Here is a 17,222-nt window from a genome sequence, read left to right as displayed (position 1 = left end):
GTTTACAAGTTATAAGCTAGCTAGCATAATACACTACGTATTATGAAACAAGAACAAAATAAAATTTACAACTACCGACTCATTTTGATATCATGTCACTTACTAAGTATTGAATAATGTTTATTAAATTTTTATAAGTTTCGCATTATGCGCATAATTTATCTTTATAAAACCACAAGCAAAAATAAGTTTTTTCAGAATCCAATATCCAATATGAATTCATTATTTACCATAGAGAAAGTAAATCTATCCATGGCCGATCTCATCGCTGTCAAGTCTCTATTTCTATCCCAATTATGAAGCATCTTCAATGATTTTTAGTGGTTTTAAAAAGTGGAAGTGATAGTGTGGCGGTGCGGTCTCGGAGATAGTGCTCGTTGGTCGGCTGCACCATGTTCAGCGGGACGGTGCGTGTGAAGGTGTGTGAGGCGACGGGCCTCAGGCCGACCGACTTTCAGAAACGGCACAACATGACCTTCGGAAAGCCAGGTAAGTCCAGCCACAATATAAAATATCCCACAAAGGTCCTTAACTCGAAACATCAAAATACATGACGATAAGTGTCAATTTTATATAAACAAAATTTGCGCATAAAATAGGCGTTGCATGTTTACCGAATTGGGTGTTGCTATTATTTGTAAATATCGAGTTATCTTTGCAGACGACCAGCCAATAGATCCGTACGTGTCGATCGATGCCGACGAGCACCATCTAGACCGGTCGAGCACCAAACCGAAAACGTTTGACCCAGTGTGGAATGAGACATTCATACACGAGGTTCAGAATGTCACAAGGTACGTCGGTGTGGGATACCCGATTGCGATTTATGAACGGATTTGTTTTTAATTAATTAATTTATGAATTTTAGCCTGGGCATCACAGTATTTCATGATGCTGCAATTCCCCCTGATGATTTTGTTGCAAACTGCACTATTCCCTTTGAAGATTTGATGCACCGTGAGAAAGATGCAACTGATTTCTGGGTGAGTACTTAATTCAGTGATCCATTCAAATTCAGGTTACAACTGAACTACTAGAAGCTTATCTTATCTAAGATACTATGTTATAATAAGATTTATTACTATAGAGAACATTATCATATACTACATAATACATAAATTAATTTGTTTGTTTTGATTAGATTGATAACAATCAAATGTCAAATCGACAACAATGCATATATTGATTGAATACTGAGTGAATGGTTAACATATACATAAAATGGACAAAATGGATTTTTTTCTTGAAACTAGTATGATGTTTTGTTAAAAAAATTAACTGAAGAACCAGTACCATATTTCTGCTAATTAACTGCTAGGTCTGGCAGGTGATGAGTCCCGATTAAGGATGAAATATTTCCTCTATCAGGACTGATCATCTAACTAGCTCATACTACAATCATCATTTGAAAGATGTGTGACTCATTACTGTTGGGGATTTTCCTCATCTTATTAAATTATTCATAAGTGAAAGTGTTTTCCTGCTGTTGTTTTTATTTGTATCAAGGTCATTGTTTTAGGTTTTATACACAGTTGACATAAGGCTTCTATGATGTGTTATTGTTTGAAAATGTATATTGTCAATGATGTACAGACGGTTTGCAAATAATGCAATTAATGTGTCATTATATAATTAATTGTTTGTGAGTTTCCTGCACATATAAGGTGTTTGTTAATACCTTAAGTGTCCTCATTACAATAGCTGCTCCACTGTATCCATGGTTTTTTAAGCTTGCATGGAACTATATATGCACATACAATTGATTTAATGTTTTGTGTGCTACATTATTCATACAATAAATTTTATTTTTATAGATTTAATTTTTAATTGTTTGAAAATAAAGTGACACTTGAATCATAATAAATCACTCAATATTTTTTAATAAAGTTTAAAAAATTAAATAAAATAGAAAAACTTTGAGTGTAATTTAAAAATGTCAATAATGTAAACATAAAATTTTAAGGTGTTTATGATTTCTTGAATAATTTTATCATAAATTTTGTAATCAACATTTGTAGCTTGATTAAATATGAAAATTCTACAAAAAAAAAATATTATTATTATTTTATTTTATTTATAGTTTTCGAAAAACCATCGACATACTCAAAAAATATTACAAAAAAGTATGTTAACATTTAACTTTGCTGGTTGCTTACAATTGCTTTGAAATCTGCAACATCTTTCATTGAATGGTGTTAGGAAAGTGTTTCCGATTCACTATACACGGTACTTGTGATAGCAGCGTCTGGGATATGTGCTTAGTCAAGGATTTGTCAATTAAATAGTTTAAAGTTGTTTGTATTTAATTGTATATACTATGTGTCAATTTTATATGTATATTAATAATTCTGAAGTCTATATTAGTAATTCTTTACACATAGACAGAGTTTATAAAAATCTTCATATGTTTTCATATGGTGCTTGTTTTCAGGTGGACTTAGAACCTCAGGGCAAATTACACCTGAAAATTGATCTGAAATGGAATTCTCAAGGTCAGTGCTGTAGTACTTGTTTACCTTTGTGTGTGCTTTGTCTGATTACATATACTGTCACTAAGCAGCAACACGTAGTATTCGTGTGTTCTGGTCTGAAGGGCGAGTGAGCCAGAATAACACCGTCATAACATCTTAGGTCTCAAGGGCAGCAGTGCATCGTAAATATTTCTTTATATCTCCGTACTAACAATCAGGTGGCAGTATGGTGGATAGTTTAAAAAAATGAAAGCCATTTATCGACACTGATACTATAACGAGCTTTTCTTGGGTACTATGGTCTCCTGTTACTCGACTGCATAGAGTCAGTAACTCTTTTGTGGGGCAATGTATACGCTTCTACAACAGGATCCCAGAAAGCGTTCAAAATGCTTCTGTTGCCAAATTTAAAAAAATTGTTAAGGAACGCTTGTGTGCAAAAGGTTACTATACAATTAGCGAGTTTATGTTTGATAGCACACCTTGGGAATGAAACGATCGCCTCCTGGCTATTTCTAATCATATACTACTATGTACTTTATAAATTTGACAAAAAAAAAATAACAGAAAAAAAAGACCCGCTGAGTTTCTTTCGCCGGTTCTTCTCAGGTCAGGTTCCTTTTTCCGAACCGGTGGTAGTGTTTATTTGACAATCAATAAGTAAGTGTAATGCTTTTATATTGAATAAAGGAATTTGAGTTTGAGTTTGAGTTTGAGTTCCCGGCAGCGACTGTAGTGTGTGTGTGTGTGTGCAGTGGCGGCGGCGACGGGCGCGCGCGCGGCGCGGGGGCGCGAGTTCAAGGAGGGCGCGGGGTTCGCGCGGCGGCGCGGGGCCATGCGGCGCCGCGTGCACCAGGTCAACGGCCACAAGTTCATGGCCACCTTCCTGCGCCAGCCCACCTTCTGCAGCCACTGCCGCGAGTTCATCTGGTGAGCGCGCCGAGTCCGCTCGCAGACTTACAGTATTGTTTCTAACCTATTTTCGTCGAGAGTTTATTTACAAATGTTGTTTGAATTTTCCAGGGGTATCGGGAAACAAGGATACCAGTGTCAAGGTATGTATCACTTAACAGTTTTCATTTCTTAATTACTCAGCCTTCGTTTGGATCATTTTGACTCTTGTAGTAAAAACTAATTTCCTATAAGTTTGATATATATCATTCCGATATATTGGTTTCATTACAACGTCCACTTTCTGAAACGCCGATCAAAGTTACAAAATAGTGAACGCTCGTTAGTCTTATGCGTCAGCTGTCATCAACCAATAACAATTCCGCGTTGTCAGTTGTCGCATTTAATCGGCGTTTCAAAAAAGTATACATTAACATGAATATATTTTTTAATTCAGTATGTTCTTATAAACATCAATTATCAACAAATCAACAAAGGAATTTTTCAGTAAGGCCAATGTAATATTTTTGTGCAGTTTGTACTTGCGTCGTACACAAGCGGTGCCATTCGTCCGTCGTCACCAAATGTCCCGGGATGAAGGAAGAGGTTTGTTGGTTTTAAATGTCGCTTCTGACATGACTTAAAATGTTTCTCATGTGTTTCATGACACAGGCTTCTATGAATAATGTATCTGATTTAGAATCTGATTACTTGTTCATGAATAATTGATTAAACATACAAAAGTTAAGCGCTGCTCTAAGATAGATGAATTCATCTGGCCTTGCGTAATCAGCTACCACCGACCAGCGAATGGCAATGAGTCAAATTATACCATATTCCAACCACGAGAGGAAACCCAAAGAAAATACTTGTCATCGAATTGACGTGACGTCATTGGTGAGCTTGAATATATAATCTATGATGCTCAAGAATGCGTTTTCGAAGAATTTCCGTTTGATATGTTATCGAAACTAAATCAAAAATATTAGGTAGACGAGTTGACTGAATTTTATAATCAGTCAACGAATTTACGGAAAAAAATTCTGGTCATATTTATATTTGAAATATAAATATGAAAGATAAAATCAAAATAAAATTTATTCAAGTGGCCTTTTACAAGCACTTTTGGTTCGAAAAGTAGATTCTACCAAGAAAAACCGGCAAGAAACTCAGTAGTTACTCTTTTTCAACGTTTGAAAAATACAAAGTCATGTTAGTTAATACAATTATTTAAATTAATATATCCTGCGTGGAAGTCGACAGGTATTAATTCGCTTTTTTATCATCTACAAAATCTTGTATCGAGAGTAATGTATTTTTTTATAAAGGATTTGAATTTACGAAGACGCAAAGTTAAGAATGTCTGCGGAATTTTATTATAGAAATGAATATCTTACCCCAAGAAAGATTTATTGACTTTGTGGAGTCGGAAATTTGGCGTTATAAGCTTATCATGTGTTATCAAAGTGATCAATGTTACTGTGTAATATACATGATATTGTTGTAAATATATTGCGACGCAACAGTGAGTGAGTGAGTGAGTAGCTCCAAGATTATAAATAGACCGGATTGCTCTCTTTTCTAAAATAAAGACGGATTCAATGTCTGCAGCGTTACCCCAAAGTAATATGCCATATGACATAATACTGTGAAAATAACCAAAATAAACGGAACGAGCGGTATCAATATCAGTTAGTTGTCTAACTTTTCTAACCGCGTATGCTGCGGTCAATGTATGAGCTGAGTCTTCCTGCTAGGGATCATAAATGGGGACTCCACTGAAGTCTGGAATCCAATTCTATTCCCAAGAACACCGTCGTATCGGCTACATCAAGCCGGCCACCGCTTAAAGATATTATAATCTTGCTTTCTAACATTGGGTAGGGTAAAAACTTCTCATTTATTAAACTACGCAATGGGCCCCGGGTAAAACGTTTTATCCGGGGCCCATTGCGGGTGCGCGGAGCGGTCGTGTAGTGTGTTGGTCCGCAGCAGCTGGGCGACGTGGACGTGTCGGGCGGGCAGCGCTTCAACGTCAACGTGCCGCACCGCTTCGTCGTGCACTCCTACAAGCGCTTCACCTTCTGCGACCACTGCGGCTCGCTGCTCTACGGACTCATCAAGCAGGGCCTGCAGTGCGAAGGTACGCCACACCCTCACACACACACCCTCACCGAGGTCGCGTCGACTACATGCGTCGGTTTGTGTGCTCAGTGTGCTCGATGAACGTGCACAAGCGCTGCCAGAAGAACGTGGCCAACAACTGCGGCATCAACACCAAGCGCATGGCCGTCATCCTGCACGAGATCGGCGTGTCGCCCGACAAGCACCCGCGCCCCAAGGCCTCCAAGGTGAGTCCCGCCTGCGCCGCCCTTGAATCTGTAATGTTTTAATTTCATCGTACTCAGTCGTGCCGCTCGTCTCTGTTACAGTACTTAAACACACCGCAGATGGAGGGCCCGCCGGAGCTGGCCTCCGACGAGGGCAAGGACTCCGACAAACACGACGACAAAAGTGAGTTGCACGCTTATGTAGTGCAGCATTCTTGTCTGCCCTCCAACATGTTTCCACTCTAGAGCTGATCTTCCCTTTACATTTATAATTTGAAGAAAGTGTTAGCTGATGGTGTTAGCGATGACTTACTTTTTAATTCTTTAAGCATCAATATACACTTTGCCAATTTAATATTTTGGACATCATTATTGCATTTAAATTACTATATTTAATTATAGTTTACATGGTCTCAAGTTTTATTTTAATATTTCATAATAGTGCCATTTCACGCGAAAAAATTTGAATTAACTTTATATGCTGAATTTAATATCGAATTAAAAGCAATGTCCCACTGATTCCGATCTTTTCGGCAAATGTCACACTAGAGGCTCCCACGCACTCGAGGTGTTCCGGTCTGAGCCGGCGCTGGATTGACGGCGTGTTGTGCTTCGAGGCACAAAATATTTGACATAGATACCCATCTTCTAAAAGCCATTAGTAAATAAATATTAGTGATCCAGCGAGGCACGTCAAATATGTACAAAATATTGTATTTCCTGTCCTCGAATCGACTAATGGGTCATGTAGCGTGAGCCTCCATTAGTGTCTCATGTGGTGTGCGCGCAGGTGCGGGCGCGCTGTGGGGCTCGCACTGGGCCGAGCTCCAGGAAATATTCACGTGCTACGAAGGTTTCTATTCCGTTACATAAGGGCTTCCGGTGGATGGGTGTTGCTTTTTCATTTCTGTTATTGTTGTTGCTTGTTGCTGTGCGTTTGTTAGCAATATTGGAATAAAGAACTTCGAGCGTCGCATCGAAACGTAACAAATGAATGACTTGATGTTTGATGTTGTTTTTTACAAATATAATAGAGTAATATAAATTAACCCAAATAATATCATTAATATATTATATTGTATGTTCGTGAAAATATATACGTATATTTACCTATTAAATTTAACGGTTCTTTATTAAATATCGATATAATTTGACTGTTGGTATTCAATTGCCTTAAAGTAACACACTTGTGTAATTTATTTGGTTGAAAAGTTTTTATAATATTTTTCAATCTAAACAGACGGTAGCTTCACATTATATTAAATCTCGAATATGCATAGAAACGAAAAAGATTAATTAATGAAGTTTTTGATTTGAATAAAATAATTCAATAATAACGTAGCTCGCATCTCCTCGCTAACGGTATTGCTAACGAACTCGCACGCTGTTCTGTTGCGTTACGTTTTGTTGCACAAATTCACTCGTCTAACTCTAAACCTAGGTTCGAAGCAGGAGCCGCCGTGGCGCTCGCACTGGGACGACCTGCAGGACATATTTAGTGGCCAAGGTTCTATATTCATTTCAATTGAACGAAAGCCCTCGACAATCGTAATTATGTCTTTTAGTTTATTTGGTCTCTAATCCTAAAAAAAGCATATCAGACCTCTCGCATATCCTGTAATGTAACGGGCGAGACTGAGCGCGCGTGTCCGCAGGCGGCGACGGCGAGGCGGGGGGCGAGGGCGGCCACAAGGTGTCGCTGGCGGACTTCCACTTCATCAAGGTGCTCGGCAAGGGCTCGTTCGGCAAGGTGATGCTGGCCGAGAAGAAGGGCACGGACGAGGTGTACGCCGTGAAGGTGCTGAAGAAGGACGCCATCATCCAGGACGACGACGTGGAGTGCACGCTGACGGAGCGGCGCGTGCTGGCGCTGGCGGCGCGGCACCCGTTCCTCACGGCGCTGCACTGCGCCTTCCAGACGCCGGAGCGCCTGTTCTTCGTGATGGAGTACGTGGACGGCGGCGACCTCATGTTCCAGATCCAGCGCGCGCGCAAGTTCGACGAGCCGCGCGCGCGCTTCTACGCCGCCGAGGTCACGCTGGCGCTCACCTTCCTGCACGCGCACGGCGTCATCTACCGCGACCTCAAGCTCGACAACATCCTGCTCGACAGCGACGGCCACTGCAAGCTGGCCGACTTCGGCATGTGCAAGGAGGGCATCCTGGGTGCGTACCCCCACTCGCCGCCCCACTCGCCGCCCCCACTCGCCCCACCCGCTCTAACCTGGCGTCTTGTTTTCCAGACGGCGCGACCACCACGACGTTCTGCGGGACTCCGGATTACATAGCGCCGGAGGTGAGCCCGTAGCGTAGTTTTAATGACTTCTGAGGATTATTAATTAATACGCATTGTAAACTTCAGGTGAGAGTGAGTTTTGTATTAGATGCGACCGCCTTGAGGCGAGGGTTGGCTACTACTAGTTATATTTAATTTTCCGTGTCTGTGCCTTCTCAGCCACTTTTTCCATTCAATCTGTCATTATTATGAATATTATATCAAGTTCCTTATGCCTGAAGGAATATGGGCTCAAAATTAAGACTATAAAATATGACTATAGTAATTACTGTAGTAATATTTTATACTAGTACTGTGTACACATTGACAGCCTGTAAATGACCCACTGCTGGTCTACGGCCTTAGCCCTTTGAGGAGCATATTTCCCCACGCTGCTCTAGTGCGGGTTGATGGAAAAAGTGGAACCATATATCAAATGTGCAAAAGAACCTAAGATGGCATTATGAAACACTATTATATATTATATACATTATTGCTGAACGTCGCTCGTCAGTCGGCATGGAGAGTTACACGACGAGTGTAGTGTGTGAAGACAGATGCGTCCGCGTCCGCAGATCCTGCAGGAGCTGGAGTACGGCCCGTCGGTGGACTGGTGGGCGCTGGGCGTGCTGCTGTACGAGATGCTGGCGGGGCAGCCGCCCTTCGAGGCCGACAACGAGGACGACCTGTTCGAGTCCATCCTGCACGACGACGTGCTCTACCCCGTGTGGCTCTCCAAGGACGCCGTCTCCATACTCAAGGGTGCGTCGCCCCTCAACTTGGGGTTTTCGATTAGAATAAAATAAATGTTATTCTTCCACTCGTCCATTGTCTAAAATATGTAAGGTAGTTAGAAGCTACACGGCTATTTTGCATGTACTATGTGAAATCACTTTCATCGATGTGCAAAAGTATCGGACCACCACTCATCGCGGTTTTCTATTTCGAACACAGAATAGACATTTTTATGCATGCTAGTGTAAAACCAATACCACAAAGGGAAAGTAGTTTTCTTGAAAATTTATTAGAACATTCTGTTACACCATATGGTTCCTTTTGCCACAAAAAAATTGCCTCGGGGCTGGAATTTTCAGCAAAACAGCAACGACACAAAACATCCGCGTCTTGCAAAAAATATTTCTCAGAACGGAAAAGTACGCCTCCCAATCTTTGGAGTTAAATCGTATCGAACACTTGTGGCAGACGCATCTCGGTTCCTAAAGGTTCGAGTTGGAACGGAAAATCGCTCCAACAAGACGAAATTGTGCAAACCATTTGCGAAAATTGCTAAAGGATCGAATCTCGCGGTCCATCGACTAATGGCTCGTCGGTGGCAATGAAGTATCCTCATTGCTTTTGTTAGTTTTTGATTTTTCTTTAAGTAACAACGCGGCGCCCCACCCTAGCGCACCGCTAATGGTGGCCATACACGTTAGGGTTTGCAGTATGGTTATAACCGTACATGCTTAACCGACATGCAAACCCTAGTGACATAAAGCACATACACGTTAGGGTATGCATGTACAATTTTCAAGAAACCCTCAATCATAAATAGTTGCAGCTGTTTGACGGTGTTTTGTAGGACGTTAATTTTTCTAACGACATCGTCTTTTGTAGTTGTAGGTTCCAATTCCTTTAGCTTATTTATCAATTTACCGTACGCTGCCGATCTTTTGTCTCTGTTGTGATAATCTTTGCACTTTACGCGCCAAAGACAAGGTTCGGATTGGTAGATAGCAATAAATTCTTCTAGTATGGCGTTGCGCTTGCGACTCGCCATTTTGAATTTCAACGTGATGGTGAGCGCGCGCGACCTTCCACTGCCACTGACTATAGGATACTGAGAAAACTGCACTTGCAAGCACGAGCGGGCGCCACACACGCTCGGCTATGCATGCGCGCAAACGTAACCGAGCGGCAAAAAATATATTTTTTGATATTCGTTAGGTTGCATGTACATGCACCGATAACTGTACAGTTTTATAACATACATGCTAGGGTTTGCATGTTGGTTAAGAATGTGCGGTCATAACCATACTGCAAACCCTAACGTGTATGGCCACCGCTAATGGCAGAGTGTGTTCGCAGGCTTCATGACGAAGAACCCGTCGCGGCGGCTGGGCGTGCAGGGCGGCGCGGGCGGCATCCGCGCGCACGCCTTCTTCCGCGACGTGGACTGGGACGCGCTGGCGCAGCGCCGCCTGCGCCCGCCCTTCCGCCCCAAGGTCACTCGTTTATTCTGATTGATTATTGAATGCTTGCCAACATCCTGACACGTCTGTGTGATTAAGTACTTCGTTTTGCTAGTTGCTTGATGCTTGTCTTCGACTATAGTCTGTTCGCGTTAAGAATGCAGTAAGTTGTCATTGTTTTTGTCATTTTTTTAAATATCAGTTAATAATTAATTAAATCCACAACCATCACGTTCGAACTTATGTCTTTACCTGTTCAATGTGAATTTGACTTTGTAATTTGAAAAGATTTGATTGGTCAAAGGGGCCGGTAAACAATGACAACTCACTGCATTCTTAACGCGAACAGACTATAGTCAGTAGAGGGTATTCAAGTGGATGCTCACCGTTGTCGCTAATCCCTCCACAGAAGAGCAAGCGCGAGGCGGCTAACTTCGATGCGGAGTTCACTAAGGAGGAGCCCGGCCTGACGCCCGTGCCGCCCGACGTGCTGCGCGCCATCAACCAGGTGCGCCCCCCTGCCCCCCCTGCCCCCCACTGACCCCCCCCGCCCGGCCGCGCCCCGCTGACCCGTGGTCTCGTGTTGCAGGAGGAGTTCAAGGGCTTCTCGTTCGTCAACAAGGACTTCAACCCCGCGCCGGCGCAGCCCTGAGCCGCCGCGCCGCCCGCGCCGCCCGCGCCGCCCCCGCGCGCCCCCGTGTGACAGTTCTATTTAACGTTCCGGTGACGACTCTAGTCACGAAGTATCGGTCGACCTCGTCCGTGATACTTGTTTTTTAGACGACTGCGTTTGTAAATATATTCTGCGGATATATGTTGATATTCTCGAGAATGTACCCCGTTCCTGCGGCAACGTCGTCGCTGCGAAGTCGCCGGCTTCATTTGTGAACTCGTACGATTTTGGAACCATCCGTTTCGAAACTACGATCAAACTATTATTTATATTAAGAAGAAAAAATGTCGGTCTCCATTACGAAGTAAAATATTACCTGCAACAAATATGTTTTTTACGATATGGATCATTAAGAATATGTAAGCGACTGTGGCCTAAAGCGTTATAAGGATTGCAATAAATATGGATCAACGGTACGATTATCATGTTAAATAGAATTGTCAGTGATCGTGAAGTATCCAACACGTCGCGTGTAAGTTTTACCGAAGTGTTACTCGATGTAGCGATAGCGGCAGTAGTCACGTCGTGAGGCTGCTCCGATACATGTAATGACTACAACCTTAGTTCCGTAGGTTATCGTTGCGATGGGGTATTCGGTCGTTTGCGTCGCGCACCGGCCCAGCGACGTCGCTCACTTATAGTTTCAACGCTAGGCTAAAGCTAGATCGTCGTATTTGTGTCGATGTTTTTAAACTAGGACCCAAAACGTTGCCATCTCTTTCTGAGGCGGGGGATCGAAAGAGATAGCAATAATGACAGATAATGTATCCTCACATCTCCACCGACGGAACGACATCGCACGTTCCCGATGTCGATGGCGCCTGACTTCACCGAATACCTCACTGCGATGTAATTTCATGCAAAAATGTGGTCCCGTCAGTAGATTAGTATAAACGATTACCTCATACGGCGACGCGGGAGCGGCCCGGCCGCCGGGACTGCGGAGTCCCGACTCAGCTTGTGTAATATATGAAACATGTACATTACTATACTATCTCGTGGAAATATTTAATTACTTGAATGGATTACACTAGTCGTTGAGAGAGTATAACTTTAAGTAGCGATGGGGGCGTCTGCCGCTCGTCCCGTGAGGAGTCCCGTGACGAGTCTGGACGTCCCCGCGGGCGGCTCGCTCGAGCAAACCCCAGGAGTCGCTCGGCGAGTGCGTCGTCACTAGCTTAGGTTTTTTAAATCTCGCGAGATTAACCTTGTTCGAGGTGCTTTACTACGGTAAGTTTTGATGATGTTAGAGAATTTTAACTGTCGTGTTGATGTCACTCTAGTGTCGTAGCGGTCCCAGTGCGGGACTCGAAATCGAAGTCTCGACTCGCACGGTCTGATACTAATCGATTTCACTACCAGTTTTATAACTTCGGAATCGATGTCGTCTGGCTCGATCTGTTGCCAAAACGCGATTGTTATTCATGAACTCGATCGAGTTTTCCTATATTGTTTTATGTTAGGCGTCTGTGTATTTATTTCTGGTACTAAGAGTACAAAGTATATTGAACTGACGTTCACTCTGCCTGAGTATATTATATTCGTTTATGAGATTATATTTTGAATTTTCTGTATATAAATATTCGTGCGTTTGCGAAAATACAATGCTAGTCATAGTATCTAAATTTATCTCTTTGTTAATACTATTATTATTATTTAATAGCGACCCCAATTTTTAAATTACTATAGTGCCCAGTGTTGAAGTAATTACATTGGATATTTAATATTCTACACCGGTGTTGCTTCCGTTATATCGATATTGTTATTTTACTGTGATATCGATAAACTGTAGATCGTCGTGTATCTAAAATTGTAATATAAAATATAGAGATTCTACTAGTGACATGGACGAAACTATATTTTTGAATGGTCGAAGCGCCGGCCGGTGAGATTTTCGAGTGAGTCGTTTGGAAAATTCAAAATATATTCGTGTTGAAATTTTCCGTCGTAGATACGTGGTCGCGCACCACGACGCTGGCGTAGTATTATTTATAGTTTTAACACCGATACCAAAGGTTACTATAAGTTGAGCTCGATTCGGGCCGTAGTTGTTATTATTTTGTGCGTTTATATTATATGTACGTCGAGAGCAGCGCGGAGCACAAAATCGATGCTTTATGTAGGCGTTAGTGTGTATTATAAATAAATATAAATCATAAATCTCTGTATGCAAAATCAATCGATATATTATATAATACAGAGGATGTCCCGACGTCCTCGCGTCGCGGTTCGATTTCATTTCTGCGTATTTATTGTCAGTGTTCGTGTGGTATTCAGTTATCTATGTGAGCCGTACTAATATAAATTAGCGTTAGCTATGTAATGTGTTTATTCGAGTATATTTTAACCCGGTGCCGCGAGAGCGTAGTGTTGCGAGGCGCATCTGCATTCGACCGACCAATAAATCGTGTACATTTTGCCTTACGTTACTAGAGATAATGAACAGTAATTAATTACATATAAATATATAGGTGTATCCCACTCGGATTATTTAGGATCGTATTCCGTTTCAGCCTTAGCTAGTCCCGCAGTCGCGCAGCACTACGCCGGCGCGCCAGTGAGCCGGGTCGTGCACAGTTGTATGTAAACTTAGCATAGGGTTAGCGATATTGATAGCGATACGTCACCGGGTCGGAGTCGGAGCCTACAGCGTGTTCCAAAGTAATCGTTGCAGTCGACCGCCATCATTGATTTTGACGTTTGACTGCTCGAAATTTGAATATTGTCTGTGTGCGTGCGTAATGTAAATGAAAGAGTTTTAAAATTTAAAAATCGCCTTAAGATTATCTTTATTAATATTAACTACTCCGGTTTTGCGTCAGTCATTTGTCGAGGAGCGCTCGACAATTTTTTGAGAGGACGTACGTTCTTTTGTTTATTTATTACTGTTGGGCGATTACGTGCGCCATCACATGTCGAGCGTTCGTCGATAAATGTCGGAAGTAATATAAATACTAACAGTTCATTTAATTGTAAAATTGTACGATTCGGTAAAGAACGGTCCTACTCAACGGGTGACGCGTGTGACGTCACCCGATAGCTGACAGCGTGGGCGGTCCCACGTTAGGGAGAAATGTGTGGATAGTTTATAACAAAGCATGTAACGTATTAATTTTACACGGAGCGATGTATGTTACTTTAGCGGAATGGTTTACTTGTCGGTGGGATATTTCGCACTCGTTATTTAAATAAGGCGGGTAAGGAATTCACAGCAAGCCAGGCCGCCGAGTGCAGGCGCGTAGATTCCGACCGATTGTTTGTATGAGACATTTGTTCTAGTTTTCTTTTACACTTTATAGTATTTCCGTTCGTATTGATCCTTTCTTTGTTTAGTATTAACAAGTATTAATAGCTGTTTAAGTAGAACAATTTTGATGGTTATAATTTCGCGCACACCGTGTATTACGTAATAATTTTAGTATTCGCAATTGTATTACGAATTCGTTGTTTTTACGTCCGAATGGAAACGGCCCGCTTTTAGATAAATATTTTTATACATTATTAATCAAAATATTGTGTTTCTCTTTGTATTGAATCGGTTTTTGCAAAGATCATACAAAACGTGGGAAGTTGTTTTAGCTTCCGTTCTTTTGTTGGACATGTGTTTTTATTGTTAAGTATTATTGAATTTCAAATTGTTTTATATGTTTAGAAATGTTTTTAAAATTTTACCGAATATTATGCAAACGGATAATATCAAAGTATAGTGCATTTTATGATTTATATTTTTACCAAATGTTGTATTTAACTAATAGTAAGGCAAATATTATCACTTGAATGTTAACTCGTCGCATGTAACTGAAATAATCGTTGTCTCTTTCTTTTGTACTAGAAATGCCATTAGGATAAATAAGACAAAACATATTCAGTGAATCTATGTTTAAATTATTTTTATGAATAAGGATTGTTTAACACTGCGTTTCTACTAAAATTGTTGGCAATTTCTGTGTTTATAATTGTTAAAAAATATATTTGAAAGTCACAAAAGTTCACAATTTTTGTTGAAAGCTTGCTACTTATAGAATCTTGACACCAAAAGCGTGTTGACGACACAAAAGTTACCAATTATTTTTTATCTTGCTTTAGAAGCTAAATAGTTGTTATGAAGCAATTTATTTTTTACAAATATCGACCGTCCACGAGGTGGTTCGCTAAAATTATTTAATTATAAAGTAAGTTATGTTAAAGTTTGGCGCACAAAACGTTACCAAGCATTTGTGTAACTCCCTGCGGACTGCAATGCCCCAAGGAAGTTCACATTGTATTCTGTGGAGGAACAATTCCGTGTCAAAATCACTGGACTAATTTGATCGGACTGGATATAGTCTCATGTGTGCGATAGAGATGGATAGAGAGTTGAGTCTTTTCAAATTAGTACATTTAAATAAGTTCAAAATGGTCGCCAATGTGATACACCAGTGCGGGATCCTATTGGTCCAATTATCAAGATCGTTGACTGTTTTCAAATCTCAATTATGATTGGTTAATTTTATTTCTAGAACATGTAAAACGTCTCGGTCCACGAGTGCCCGGTTCCTATATTTATCGAATCGTTTTCGAGTTGAGAAGAACAAGGCGTTAAAGTCATTCCTGTACTTTTTTGGGTCCCGTAGATTTTATTTGAACGCTCTTCGTAGAAAAATTCGTTTCTTGGATGTAGTAACCGGACAGAGTATTCGTAGTGTCGGTAGTGAGGTCGCATAGACTACTCTCACAAGTCTCTTCCAGTCCAACTTTGTCGTTAAATTATTTCGTGTTAGACTAATTCCGTAATAATCACTCGTGTCGTTCGTATCTCGTGTCACTCGTTTTTAACTATTGAGGTTATTTTTTTTGTCCGTAACTCTGCCCCTCGGGAATGTCTACTTCGGTTTTGATCGTTTTAAACTTTAACCAACGAAAGTAAGGCCATGTTGTCCAAGGAAACAGGACGGATGAAGTCCCGGGCAACGACTGCGATATACACACACTTACTGTCAACTGAGATTGTGCCAAACGTTCCTGACCTCGAAATCTTGTAATTAATCTTTTTTTTTTTTGTTACTTATTTTTTATTAATTTTATAGTTTTTAATTTTCTTGTGTATTGAGATTATTGAAAACATTGAGCTTTAGTAATACATTTTTATTCTAATCATATATGTTAAGATATCTGTTACTGTTTTAAAAACCACAGATTATATTCAACCTTTAATCCTAGTGACGTGTACTAAGTCAGATGTGAATCGCATAATATTTAGTTTTAATTTTAGTACTTAACGTGCCCACCAAGCCGAAGGGGGTCTACTATAATTTGTAAATTTTATGCTATATTTTTTATAATTTTATTTTACTGTGCCATATAAAGGACGTGACGTAATAATACTGCTTTGTATCGCCGAGATGTTTAGAGAATTATTATTGCACGAGATCTACTGTCGCGCTTAAAATGAATATTCGAATATAAAATAGTACAACTCTATGCCGCGCGAGCGGAGCTGTCCCGTGCGGACGCGTCCGATAATTAATTATTTGCATAATATTTATATAGTTATATATTTTGTCCGAATGTTATATTTAAGATAATTATATGAAATGAAGCGATCTTATTTAGTGAGTTATAATTTCAGAATTCTATTCTCTCCGTTGTGCCGTCGACATTTTGAATGATCGGTGTATGTTATTTTGTACTCAAATTTTTTAAAATGTTTATAATGAAATATATTTTACGCTTCCCAGAGGTGTTTTAGCCAAAGAATGAGTAATATTGTACAAACGTAGCGGCTTAAAGCCTTCAATTGTTCTTAGTTGACTTGCCATTCGTTATTCAAATGTGTATAGAGTAATCGAAGCTTTGTACGCGAGATGTACTTTGCGGTCTCAGCCTATTCGTTCGGAATCTCCTGTTTAGACCGGCGAGCGTGCTGGAGCCACGCCGTCGCTGTGTATTGTGTTTCTAACCGTACCAAAGTGTATCTCGCGTGTATTAACTGTATGTTGTGTTAATTAATTGTAGCTAACACGAGAATGTGAGAGCGGAGGGGGCGACCCTCCCGGTTATATATATATTTGTTGTATGTTCACTGATCACAATAGAACACAGTAGCTGAATAAATTAATACATATAATATAGTTTTATGATGAAATAAAATATGTATATGTAATCCTACATGTCTATTAAATCAATGAAAATAGATAATACATGTCGATTCATTTCGGTTGGAGTTTGACCGACGCACGGGGCGACGCGTCTGATAAAATGATTGATGCAATAAGCTTCACACCACAATGCCTTATTAAATCCACACAATAAGAAATGTTAAAGTGGTCTAGTAGCCAATTTTCTATATGTTATAACTGCAAAACGATCCTGAATTTTATTTATCCAATATTTTATACCCTTTGACTTTAAC

At 40.6% G+C, this 17,222-nt stretch overlaps 1 protein-coding gene across 3 annotated transcripts; it reads left to right on the top strand.

The window, feature by feature from the left end:
* The first annotated feature begins 222 nt into the window (after positions 1-222).
* Positions 223-17,008, top strand: LOC124538611 (protein kinase C). 3 transcript variants are annotated; one of them, XM_047115726.1, is made up of 18 exons: positions 223-489; positions 662-794; positions 869-983; positions 2,432-2,492; positions 3,227-3,401; positions 3,495-3,526; positions 3,898-3,968; positions 5,355-5,505; positions 5,577-5,713; positions 5,795-5,876; positions 6,483-6,545; positions 7,134-7,199; positions 7,348-7,857; positions 7,935-7,987; positions 8,542-8,728; positions 10,055-10,191; positions 10,568-10,666; positions 10,748-17,008. In XM_047115726.1, the coding sequence occupies exons 1-18, from the start codon at positions 393-395 to the stop codon at positions 10,808-10,810; spliced, it is 2,232 nt and encodes a 743-aa protein (XP_046971682.1). In that variant the 5' UTR covers positions 223-392; the 3' UTR covers positions 10,811-17,008. The 3 variants fall into 3 exon arrangements, with proteins under 3 accessions (XP_046971682.1, XP_046971683.1, XP_046971684.1); XM_047115727.1 differs by lacking the exon at positions 7,134-7,199; XM_047115728.1 differs by lacking the exons at positions 6,483-6,545; positions 7,134-7,199.
* The last annotated feature ends 214 nt before the right edge of the window (positions 17,009-17,222 follow it).

This window comes from Vanessa cardui, chromosome 20 (genome assembly GCF_905220365.1).
Source record: "Vanessa cardui chromosome 20, ilVanCard2.1, whole genome shotgun sequence".
Lineage (NCBI taxonomy): Eukaryota > Metazoa > Arthropoda > Insecta > Lepidoptera > Nymphalidae > Vanessa > Vanessa cardui.
The sequence above is the reverse complement of the archived record's forward strand: the minus strand, read 5'-3'. Positions and strand labels throughout refer to the sequence as shown.